Source organism: Oryzias latipes, chromosome 1 (assembly GCF_002234675.1).
Source record: "Oryzias latipes chromosome 1, ASM223467v1".
NCBI lineage: Eukaryota > Metazoa > Chordata > Actinopteri > Beloniformes > Adrianichthyidae > Oryzias > Oryzias latipes.
The window spans coordinates 8,715,984-8,727,726 of NC_019859.2; the positions used below are offsets into that span (position 1 = coordinate 8,715,984).

Below are 11,743 nucleotides of genomic sequence, written 5' to 3' on the forward strand. Positions count from 1 at the left end.
TAGCGATAATATTTTGATTTTTACACAATTTAGTTCAACCCAAACCACAGCCTGTACTTTCTCATTTAATTATTTATTCTAGTGTTGAAGATTTGATCAAAACACAGGGCTCGTGCGTAACAGGTGGATCAGGCAAACTGCTGGGTGATTGACAGGTTTCTTAGCCAATCAGCTGCTTGTGTCGAGTGAGCTCCTTAGCGTCACTTGCCTGCGGGAGGTGGGGGTCTCGGTTGACCGGACCTACGTGCCCTCTGCCGCGGGGGGGTCAGGGATGATGTTTCAGTGCGTTTCCTCCGTTTAGGTTCACTTTATTTCCCGGTTTCGTTCCGTAGCTGAGTCCACCGGGAGTGAGCGGCACGCTGCCCCGTCCCAGGTTGTCGGTGGGGTCCTGAGGCGGGTTCTTTAGGCTGTCCCGTTATTTTGCCTGTGTGTTCAGGTGGGTAAAACTGGTGGAAGTTTGTCCTGTAAAGCTCTATCAATCATTTTTGTTTGTTTACGTCTTAATGGAGTAAAAAAACAAGATTATTTGGGATATTTCTGACATTAATGGTTGAAGCTTCCTCAGCTCAGCGCGTGTCTCTGTGCACTTTGCAAACAGTCATTAAGCATGAAAGCTAATTACTTCTCAAAAAGGCTTTTGAGTTACAATATTTATACAATCTCAAATTTGCCTAAAAATATTAGATAAACTGCTTATTTTGATTGCAGTTTAGGAGTTTTTGTATTTTCAAAACTGCATTTTGTTTTTATTTTAGTGGAACATGTTTACTATAAAAACAGTGCAGATAAAATGTATACAACTACATTTTTTATAAGAATTTGTTCGCAAAAGTTGCTAGAATTTCAGTTTTTAGAAGTAATATTTATTTTCTCCAAATATTTCAAAACAAGAAATGCAAAATTAGAAGTACACAGGACCTCACCCATGTTTAAAGTTTACACAGGTTTGCCCAAAATACAAGACCTTCCCTTAACATAAACACACCAAATATTGAACTTTCACCCAGAATCTAAAAACTTCTTAAAAGATGATGAGTTTTAACCATGTAAAAACAAAAATAACACAAATAAACCATGTTCAGTAGAAGAATTCATATGATGGTATAGTTTTATTGTCAATTAAGGTTAAAATTAAGGTTAAAAACTAACATCAGCCAATTTTCCAGACAGATATAGCTTTCAATTTATTTTTATTGTAATACCATAGTTATTTACATTGTTTGTGTGTTTTATTTTATGTAAATAATAATCTCTCTTTGAGCATTCTCTGTCCCAATAATGTGTCCTAAAATATTAACCCTTGTGCCATCCTATGACCCCACCCTTACCTTGACCTGTTCTCCCTACCATGACAAAGGTGGATAAAGGTGGAAAGATTTCATGTAATCCATGGACACTAGTGAAGATCACAAATCATTGAAGAAAAAAGGTTCAGAGCACTGTCTAGTGGGTCTAGATGACCCAACTCCCAATGCTAAAGTGCCTAGGATAGCACAAGGGTTCAAAGTAAACTCTGTTTGAGGTATATATTTTTTTGGTCTTCTTAATTTTTATTATCTTTTTAAATCACATCAAACTGTCCAAACTAAAAACAAGAAACTTTGTTTTTTACTTTATTTATCTCCTTCTTAGCCTCTTTCACTGTTTTCACACATTTAACTCTTAATTTTACATTTTAACACACCGTTTTCTTAAGCAGTCTGCCTTTTAACTTCACATTAAATGTGTCATTATTTTTTTGGCATCGTTTGGCTCTTTTCAGCTTTTCTGCACTTAAAAAAATCTTTTTTTTTTGTACTTGATTTTGAATCTTTTACCACGATTAAATATTTCTCTGCATTTTGCCATTTTAAATAGTTTTAGGTGACTTACTTCAGAATATTTGTATTTGTTAATGCATTATTTAGAATTCCTCATCCTCTTGTTACTTTTTGGTGCTGCTCTATCCTTTTATTTTTTCTGTTTTTATTGCTCATTTGGCATGTTTAGCTCTACATAACATGACTAAGGGAGCACTGAGGAGCCAGTCAGACACTTAAACATCTCACCCACTTTATTTTTTTAGGTGTATTTTTAGAGTCATTTATAATCTGCTGTTTTTAATAGATCTATGGTAACAAGGTCATTTCCTCTTTGTGGGTTCCCTAAAGTTCTTTTCTGTTCTATTCTAAAACAATGTACAGCATTTTTGTCATAGTTTAGGTTTTTTTTTTCTTTTGTCGTTCCCCCATTTGTCCCTAGCTAATTAGTATGTAGCGTTGAATTTTTAAAAATCTTTTTATGCTTCATTGCATTGTTCTAATGTAGTTTTTGTGACTGAAACAAACACACACACGTGCTCCATGGGATTGGTTTGTCTGTTTGTGGGCGGGTCCACATTGCGGCTCAGGGCTGAAGCCGCATTCTCACGGGCTTCCTCTGAGCTGAGGATGAGGAGGACGAGTGTTGTTCAGTGAGTGACAAGTCTGGAATCTGCTTTGGGACCATCGTTGCTCTTTGTAACCCGAGTTTGAGCTTTTGAAACCGCAGATCTTTGACAAAATGTCTCTGACTGTAGCAGGTGAGTTTCACCTTCAGCGTTGATCTGTGACCAAATATCTGAGTTTGAATTATTGCAGGAAAGATGAGTTTGCGTTTAAAAGGTTAAATGGTCGTGTAACCATTATTTTAAACGCTGAAATGACTCTAGGCTCATCTGATTTTCACGTGTTGTAATTGATACGGAGCTGCATTGTCCTGCAGTTCTCAGATTCCATCAGACCTTGCAAAAAAAAAGAATAGAAACCCAGCGTTCGAGCGCCTAACACCTGTTCTTTCTCTCTCTGTTCCAGTCACTGATGTGCATCAACAGCGTGGAGATTATACTTGTCTTTCCTCCAACATGTCGCTCAGGACTCTGACCTTACATCTGTGTGCTTCCAGATCTCGCCAGAGGAGCCATGACAGAGTTCCAGGAGAAGCTCCGCCAGCAGCACGAGGAGTCGATGCATCGTGAGCTGGAGGCGCTGCTCGCCACCGCCAACAAGGAGGAAGCGGAGGTGAGGGGGAGCCGTCTCCGAAACCGGCTGAGAAAGTCCCAGCCGGGAGAATAAACTCATGAATTGAGCTTTCAGCACTTTTGGAATAAAGTCTAAGCCTTAATTGTTTCCTTAAAGCAAATGAATAAATGCTTTAAAAATAACCTGCAGCTTTCATCAAGGCCACACTGTTTTTCATCCGTTTGGAGACTCTGGACTCACTGGGACAAATGCCACTGGCCTGCTTGTCTGTCGTTTGTGCTGAGTAAATATTTGAGTGGCTGATTTCTCCGAAAACTGGAGATCAACCTTTACATGCAGCAAATCAGTGCACAAAGCTAGGAAGCACAAATAGGGTTTTTTTAAGAGCAAAACAAAAAGAAATAAAAACAATTAAAAGGACAAGCAGAATCTCGACATCTTTGGATACATTAAATATTATTTTTTTAATAATTTAGAGAAATATTTGCTCAAAATATCCAGAAAGACAACTTTTTCAGCCACAATATTTGTTTTATGCTCTAAAAATATAAAAATAATACTTTTCAAATAAAATAATATAGTAAATCATTTTAAAATAGTATTTTAATTGTTTGCTTTTGGCTGTCTGTTTTGCTTTTTGTTGATGTCTGCGATTATCATGTTTTCTGCTCCAGATTTTTACATCATTGGATCAAAGAAGTCTGATGAGTTAAAGTCCAGTCATTATTTATTTAGGAAAATTTTACTGATTCAATTTACCCTCAGCAAAAAGGAGTAAATAAATGTACTACACTTATACTTAGTCTATACTAAAGGTGATGGAGTATACTTGAAGATTATATTTGATATATTGATTTTTCAAGCCTTCCCTGATGTTCTGTCACCTGAAATGTAGTTAATGGATTTTTTGGGCTTTTATGGTTCCATTTATTTGCTCAACATCAGCAACTAGTGATGGCCGACTCCTTCTCTTTCAGATCTCCAGGAAAGACTTTGACGGCTTCAAGAAGCTCTTCCACAGATTCCTGCAGGTCAAAGGTCCCTCAGTCAATTGGGCCAAAATCAACCGTCCACCCGAGGACTCGGTAAGCGCCAGATAACCCGTCACTGTTTACCGGGCTTCACCGGGGGGCCCTGAGTCAACACGGATCCCGGTTCAGGCGTCAGAGCAGCGGAGTTGAACTGAGTTTGCTGCAGAGTTATGTAACAAAAAGGAGAGAATTCCACTGATTTAAAATTGAATCTAGTTATGTAGTTATGTAGTTATGTAAAAAAAATTCTGATGTTTTCCACTAAAAATCGATTCTCCAACTTTTTCACTTTTATTTCTTTGTTTTCTTACTAAACCGTTTGGATCCATTTCACATCTGTTAAAAAGGAAAAGAGAAATTCTCTGCAATAATAAAAGATCTGCTTCCAATTTTCTAGTTTTACTGATACTGGATTAAATCAACATCAAACATGAGTTTAATTTCCACAAAAAAAATAGCTACATATTTTATTTATTGGTCCCTGTGGTTCTGGTTGGGTTAAATAGACCCTTAGAGATTCTAGTGTAAAAGGTGTTACATAACAATAGTGCTGCGATATAGTTTGGAGGTCTGAGGAAACACAAACTGAACTAACATGAATCCATTTTTATGCCACAAAGGACAAAATAAGAATAATTAAGATGCAGTGAAACTTAAAAAGTAGTCATAAGCTTTTTTTATATGAGATGATTACTTAAAAACAGTTAAAAACTAAACTCTAAAAAGCAGAAAACTGTTTTTAAAGGAGGCGGTTTTGTTAAAAGTTAAACATGGTGGCCTCCTTTGGAGAAAGAAAAGAGACGGTAATTGACATTTTTCTGTATACAGTTTGCCTTCATGTCTTATAGTTTTAGAATTTACACATTTATGTGCTTCAGACAAACATAAAATAGCAAAAACCTTATTAATTTAAGCAGTTTTATTCAATCAGTCATTTTTATTTGTGCAGTACTATTCATCAACATGCTGTCGAACCCCCCCAAAAAACTCACATTTAGACATAAATTTGAAGAAAATACATAAGACACATCAGATTAAAAGCAACAACAATATAAAATAGACATAAAAAGGGAGTAAACAATTATTTTTCTAGATCAGAAAACAAAGAAAATCTTGAAGTTTGCAAACAAAAACATCCCGTTTTTTTCCCCCTCCTCATGAAATCTCTCTGTGGTCTGTGAACTGCAGCAGCTTCCCTTCAGGAAATCATGACAAGAGAAACCTGAGCGCACGTGCAAACCATGTTTTCCGTCATATGACTTTTTATTTAAATGATTCAGGAGAGCGTACGTCGTCACTAAAGTTTGTAACCAGAGCTGACAGACGGCACTGCTCAACACCGCTCGCCTCCTTCCTGCAGCTCTGCAAAAATACCCGGCAGAGCGAAGGTTACCACCCAGAATAGTCTGACCGCTGCAGCATTCGAAAGCTGTCGGACCGTCGCTGACATTTGTCTCCTGCAGACGCCCCCCTAGTCCTCTCAGCTGCTCTGCAGTGTCACATGACCGCGTTCAAAGAACATGAAATATGATATCCCAAGTGTCCTGAGTTCAAACATGCTGGTGAAGTTAAGGCCAACTCTGAGATGGATGTCTAGTATGAGTCTCCAGAGGTGTGGGGGTTCTGCTACTGCGCTTCAAGTGTGCTTTACTTTCTGGAACACGCGTGTGTCACATGCCCAGAGATAAACCCTAAAGCGTCCTTCAAGACCAGAAGAAAAACTAAACATAAACGCAGTTACAGTCTCACTGCGATAATCCTTTGATCTATTGTAAAAGCTTTCCTAGTGGTGATGATTATGCTGATTTAAGGCAAAATCCAAAAACCTGTGTCGTTTTCTAGGACATAGTTTCTGCAGAGCGGCAGCAGTTCATTTGAAATTCACCTCTGAGTTGAAGGTGGGACCGTTGGCGTGGTGCAACCCCCCCCCCCCCCCTTCCTGTCACTCAAAACTGAGAGTTCTCCATTTACGCACTGTCCTGCTAGCTTACAGCCCCTCAAACCCCAAACCTAACACTAACGGTGCAACAAAAATATTCAACAATATTGGAGCTGTGCAGCCGTACAGTTTTGAGCCAGATTCCAGTTCAGACGAGGAAAGCAAAGTCGTACATGGATCCATTTGTCTACAAGTGGATGCATCCGAATGCAGCGGAACAGGACACTTGTGCCCCGCCCTTGTGCCCCGCCCAGCGTATTTTTTCGACCTAACAAATAGGATCAAACAGCAATTTTTCATCTGCTCCTGATTCAAAAGGATTTGAATAAAGAAATATTTAAAAAAACAACGTTAAGCTTAATTTTCTTCAGATATGTCTTCTATCATCAAGAAAAATGCCAAAGGAACATGCTAAAAACACCAAAAACACGATTTTCACCAAAGTGGGTTTTTAAAGAGAAGTTCTTTTACTTAAGCGCCTCGTTTTCAGTACAAAATCTAAAAAGAGTTTCACCGAAAAGGAAGAAGATCAGGTCATCTGTGTTCAGTAAATGTTTCAGGTTCTGTGTGTCCTAAGGAGCAAACTAAATATGAAAACATCTAAAAATAAATACTACAACTTTATTTAAATATCTTAGAATTAAAGAAGTTTCACCAAACCACTAAAAAAAAAGTTAGGCAATCATTGCGGTGTTTAGATTGATCACATCTGAGTCAAATATGAGCAGAAAAAGCAGGTTTTTGGAAGTGTCTATGATGTTGAGTCTGCTTTCTTTGATGCTCCATCAGATCCAGCCCTATGACAGGATCAAGGCCAAAGGACTCCCTGATGACATCACCACCAGTCTCAACAAGCTGGTGGTGGTCAAACTGAACGGAGGACTTGGAACCAGCATGGGCTGCAAGGGCCCCAAGAGCCTGATCAGCGTCCGCAATGAAAACACCTTCCTGGACCTGACGGTGCAGCAGATCGAGGTGCAGAAACACAGAAACCAAGTACGAGTCGTGTTTTTAACTCCCGTGTGAGACTTTTTCCTCTGATCTTCCAGCATCTGAACAAAACGTTCAACACAGACGTGCCGCTTGTTCTCATGAACTCCTTCAACACTGACGAAGACACCAAGAAGATCCTGCAGAAGTACTCGCACCACCGAGTCAACATCCACACTTTCAACCAGAGCAGGTGCAACACACATTCATGTCATCACTTCCTGAAGGGCTACTGTGAGAAACTGGAGAAACTCTTCTTAATATCATTAGAACTCTTATAGCAGCTTTTAGAATCAGCTGAAGTCTCTTTAGGAGTGGAACCAGCCCGTGCATCACTTTGTAACAGGCTGCAGACTAAAAAAAAAAAAAACAGCTAAATGCAAAGCCCAAAGCTAGCAAAAAAAAACAATTTGAAAAGGTTCTCTAGGTAGAAAAGAGCCACTGAGGAAACAGAAAAATCCAGATTTCAAAGGAAACTTACTTAAAATGTATTGGGACAATTGTTCCCACACACCATAGGAACATAGGAGAATTCTGACAAACGCAGGAACTGTCTGTGACGTCCCAAAGGCAAACTCGCTCTGCACAATATGCGTCAACCAGCTCTCCAATGTTACAAGGATGCTGCTGATAAAGTTCCATTCACTTTGAATTTAGGTTTATTCTTAAGGGTGTAATGATTTTGATTAATCAACAAATAGATTTACGTTCCGACGATCCAACCAGATCAATCCGTCTGAGACAAGTTGTTAATAAAATCAACCGATTCCATTTAAAATCATTTCAAAATGAAATTAATGTAACCCTTGTGCTATCCTAGGCACTTTAACGTTGGGAGTTGGGTCATCTAGACCCACTAGACAGTGCTCTGAACCTTTTTTCTTCAATGATTAGTGAACCTCACTGCTGTCCATGGATTACATGAAATCTTTCCACCTTTGTCATGGTAGGGAGAACACGTCAATGTAAGGGTGGGGTCATCTAAGATAGCACAAGGGTTAATTTAACTGATATTAGAAAATACCATTTGGATTGAAGTATAGTAGGTTTATTTTAATATAACGTAAAAACAAAGCAAAACAAAGCATAAAATGATCCGTGCATCATTCCAGTCCAAAGTGTGGAAACACTTTAAATTTAGCAAAGACATGTGACCATACAGTGTGGTAGAATATTTAAATAATCTTCTCTTTGGATTACCGTATTTGGATGTGGAAAATCAACAGCAGGCTGAACTTTTGGAAACTAAAACGTGAATGGATTTTTTTATTAATTCTGGTTTGCTTGTTTGTTTGTACACATTTATTTACATTTGATTATCTTGCAAGAAATACAAGGAATCCTGGAAAACTTCACCTGCTCTGTTCAGTAACAGGTACTGGTTGAGGTTTTGAATGAAGATGTACTGAATCCATTTTAGTGATCATTAAAAGGAACCATCATCAACTATGAATCCAATCAGCACCTACAAATAATGATAGGAATTAAATCGTCGGTGAAAAGAATCATTACATCCCTATTTATTATTGATCTTCCATCTGATCTTCACCCGAACTTCAGAGGTAAATTAGGATTTTTGTTTGTTTTCGTGCAGATATCCAAGGATCAACAAGGAGTCTCTGCTCCCGATTGCCAAGGGCATGGGTCTGAACGGCGCCAACACGGAGGCCTGGTACCCACCGGGTCACGGAGACATCTACGCCAGCTTTCACAATTCAGGACTGCTAGACAAACTCCTCGCCGAAGGCAGAGAGTACATCTTTGTTTCCAACATCGACAACCTGGGAGCCACGGTCGACCTCTTCATCCTCCACCATCTGATGAGCCTGCCGGCCGACAGGCGCTGCGAATTTATCATGGAGGTCACGGACAAGACCCGTGCCGACGTAAAGGTCAGTGCAGAGCTCCTGGTTTTCCAACAGAAAACAGAATCCATTGTGGATGGAAGCTCAGGCTTTCCTCTGTGCAGGGTGGAACTCTGATCCAGTATGAGGACCATCTGAGGCTTCTGGAGATCGCTCAGGTCCCAAAGGCCCACGTGGACGAATTCAAGTCTGTCACCAAGTTCAAGATCTTCAACACCAACAACCTGTGGATCTCTCTGCCCGCCATTAAGAGGCTACAGGAAAAGAACGCCATGGACATGGAGATCATCGTCAACCCCAAGGTGGAAACTGTCCCAATACCTAAATTCATTACCAACAAAATCACACAGAACATTTTTTTAAATCTTTTTTTTTCAAAACCTTTATTGTGCTTAGAAGGAAGTCAACACATGGCACACTCCTCCCCTCTGGTTACTTTCAGAAAAATCCTGTTTTACAGACATTTTTCACAAGATACTTTTATTCTCCTGATGCATACTTAAAAAAATTGAGCTTTTCCAAGGGTAAACACTATTTTACTTGGATAAAAAAAGTTAACAAATGTTTTGAAATCTAAAATATATATATTTTTTAATTTAATTTACATTTAAATGATTGTTAAATAAAAAAATACTACCCCAAAAAAAAAAAAAAAAAAAAAAAATCGCCTTCTTGGCATCAAAAAGAAAATTTTTAAAATGTAAAAGGGAATTAATTAAAAACGGGCCTCCTTAATGAAGGTGATGGTCCTTTGCAACCATTTCATTTTCTTCACATCTGAAGCTGGTAAATATTTGTGTTGACTTTAGTGTCTTTACAACAAAGTAAAATTTTAAATAACCCTAGCAACCAGCGTTCCCAATTAATATGCCTCCAATGGTTACCACGACTACAGTAAATGATACATTGATGCATTAGAATGGGCATTGTTTTAGAGATGAGAAATACAAGTTCCAACTAATTTACACAAAAACCACAGTGACCGACAGACCAACATGACAAGAATTTCTGATTGGTTGGTTTGAGCCTTAAAATTAACTAACGTAACAACTTTTACTGCTGGTATTGCTGAAAAATGTAATTGAAATGATACAATCTGCTAATTTAGATGAACATGTTTGAATTAAAACTGTTTTCAGAGGTGCAGCCATCTTGATTTATTGATCAATGAGGCTGAGACAGTGGTGTTGCTTCTTCAGAAATTTGATAAATGTTTCAAGTATCAAAAAAAACAACAAACATGTCAGTGGATGTTTTCTCATACCTCGCCTGTGGAAAATAAGGACTAATGCACTAAAAATAATTCTGGTGCGAATACTTTAAATAAAGTTTCGAAGAACTTTCCTTTTTTTTTAAGACACTTTGGGTTAACGGGTTGCGCTCTCCGCAGACGTTGGACGGCGGACTGAATGTCATCCAGCTCGAGACAGCGGTGGGCGCCGCCATCAAGAGCTTCAAAAACGCCATGGGGGTGAACGTTCCCCGCAGCCGCTTCCTGCCGGTGAAAACGTCGTCCGACCTGCTGCTGGTGATGTCAAACCTGTACAGCCTGGACGCCGGCTCGCTTACCATGAGCAAGAAGAGAGAGTTCCTCACCACGCCACACGTCAAGCTGGGGAGCTCCTTCACCAAGGTCAGCCTGAACCCTGCTGGTTGCCATGGTGATTTGAAGCAGGCAGGGTCACAAAGTATCTTGAGTTTTGAAGGTCAAAAGGGAGAAGCTTTATCCCTTCAGGAGATGATGCTGAGCGTGTTTGTTTCCTTCTGCAGGTCCAGGAGTTTCTGAAGAGGTTTGAAAACATCCCAGACATGTTAGAGCTCGACCACCTCACGGTGTCTGGAGACGTCACCTTCGGGAAGAACGTCTCTCTGAAGGTGAATGCCCCCGAAAGAATCCACGTGTGAACGAAAGGTTTCCCGCCCGTCAGCTCTGCTTCCAAACGAACTCAAATACAAAGCAGCAGCTGAAACTAGAAGGAATATTTTTCAATAATGTTGATGTTTTTTTGTTTGTTTTAGATTAACCCAAATGCCCCAACAAAAACTAATTTTAAATATTGTTTCAAACCCTTCAGAAAACTTAAAAAGGAAGATTTGAAAGTAAATAACTGAAATGAATTTTAGGCAGAAGATTGTAAACTAAGAATACGTTTGTCGCCCCCTTGTGGTAAAGTAATGGATTTCTTCTTGCAAAAACCTTAAACTACTTTAAATCTTGTATTTGAGCTCATTTTAGCTTTTTAGCTAAGTGTTTGTGAATTAATTAAATTAGAAGAGTTTTCTTCTGTTGGTGGTTCACAAATGGCTCATTCTGAGGCAAACCATCTTCAAATTAAAACTTTGTTACAGAACCATCTTGGAAGCACGAGTCTTCCAAAATTTTAGAATGTACAAAAGAAGTCCTTTTTAGAAAGTCTAGGTCTTTCCCCCCCCTTTCTCACTTGCATAGTTTTTTTTCTTTTAAATTAATGAAATATCTTCTTGGACAAATCATAAAATCAGCCAAAATCATCATTTTTTTTCCCCTCTCCACCTTTAGGGTACTGTCATCATCATTGCAAATCATGGCGACCGCATCGATATTCCCGCCGGAGCGGTGCTGGAGAACAAGATTGTTTCAGGAAACCTGCGGATCCTGGACCACTGAGGATCCCCAGAGAAAACTGCCATCAGAAACAAAACCGCGAGCACTCGAAGAAGAGACTCGAATTCTTCTGAGGACTGTTTAAATGTAAGAAGGTCAGCCTGTCGGGTCTTTAATGTCTTCTCTGTAGACCTGAAGCTCCTTAGAAGGAAACTGGGTTGATCGCTGCTGTGGCCTCTTTTTTAATAAAGAAGGAAGTCTGGGTCAGCAGAGCCTCTTGTGGTTTGTTCAGGATTCACCTGAGAATTAAACTATTGAGCACAAGGGTTAAGGAA

The 11,743-nt window shown here is 39.2% G+C and overlaps 1 protein-coding gene across 2 annotated transcripts; it reads left to right on the top strand.

The window, feature by feature from the left end:
• The first annotated feature begins 202 nt into the window (after window positions 1–202).
• LOC101169415 (UTP--glucose-1-phosphate uridylyltransferase) lies at window positions 203–11,675 on the top strand. Of its 2 annotated transcripts, none has more exons than XM_011473219.3 (10): window positions 203–436; window positions 2,923–3,038; window positions 3,977–4,084; window positions 6,759–6,944; window positions 7,019–7,152; window positions 8,554–8,851; window positions 8,929–9,126; window positions 10,215–10,457; window positions 10,595–10,699; window positions 11,364–11,675. In XM_011473219.3, exons 2-10 carry the CDS (start codon window positions 2,940–2,942, stop codon window positions 11,469–11,471), a joined length of 1,479 nt encoding a protein of 492 aa, XP_011471521.1. In that variant the 5' UTR covers window positions 203–436; window positions 2,923–2,939; the 3' UTR covers window positions 11,472–11,675. The 2 variants fall into 2 exon arrangements, with proteins under 2 accessions (XP_011471521.1, XP_004065721.1); XM_004065673.2 differs by lacking the exon at window positions 203–436 and adding an exon at window positions 2,383–2,560.
• Window positions 11,676–11,743: the final 68 nt, after the last annotated feature.

Bases quoted from the DNA above. Each gene is read 5' to 3' on its own strand.
- LOC101169415 (XM_004065673.2), top strand. The intron at 4,085-6,758 runs GTAAGCGCCAGA...ATGCTCCATCAG, and splicing joins ACCGTCCACCCGAGGACTCG to ATCCAGCCCTATGACAGGAT. The intron at 8,852-8,928 runs GTCAGTGCAGAG...TCCTCTGTGCAG, and splicing joins AGACCCGTGCCGACGTAAAG to GGTGGAACTCTGATCCAGTA.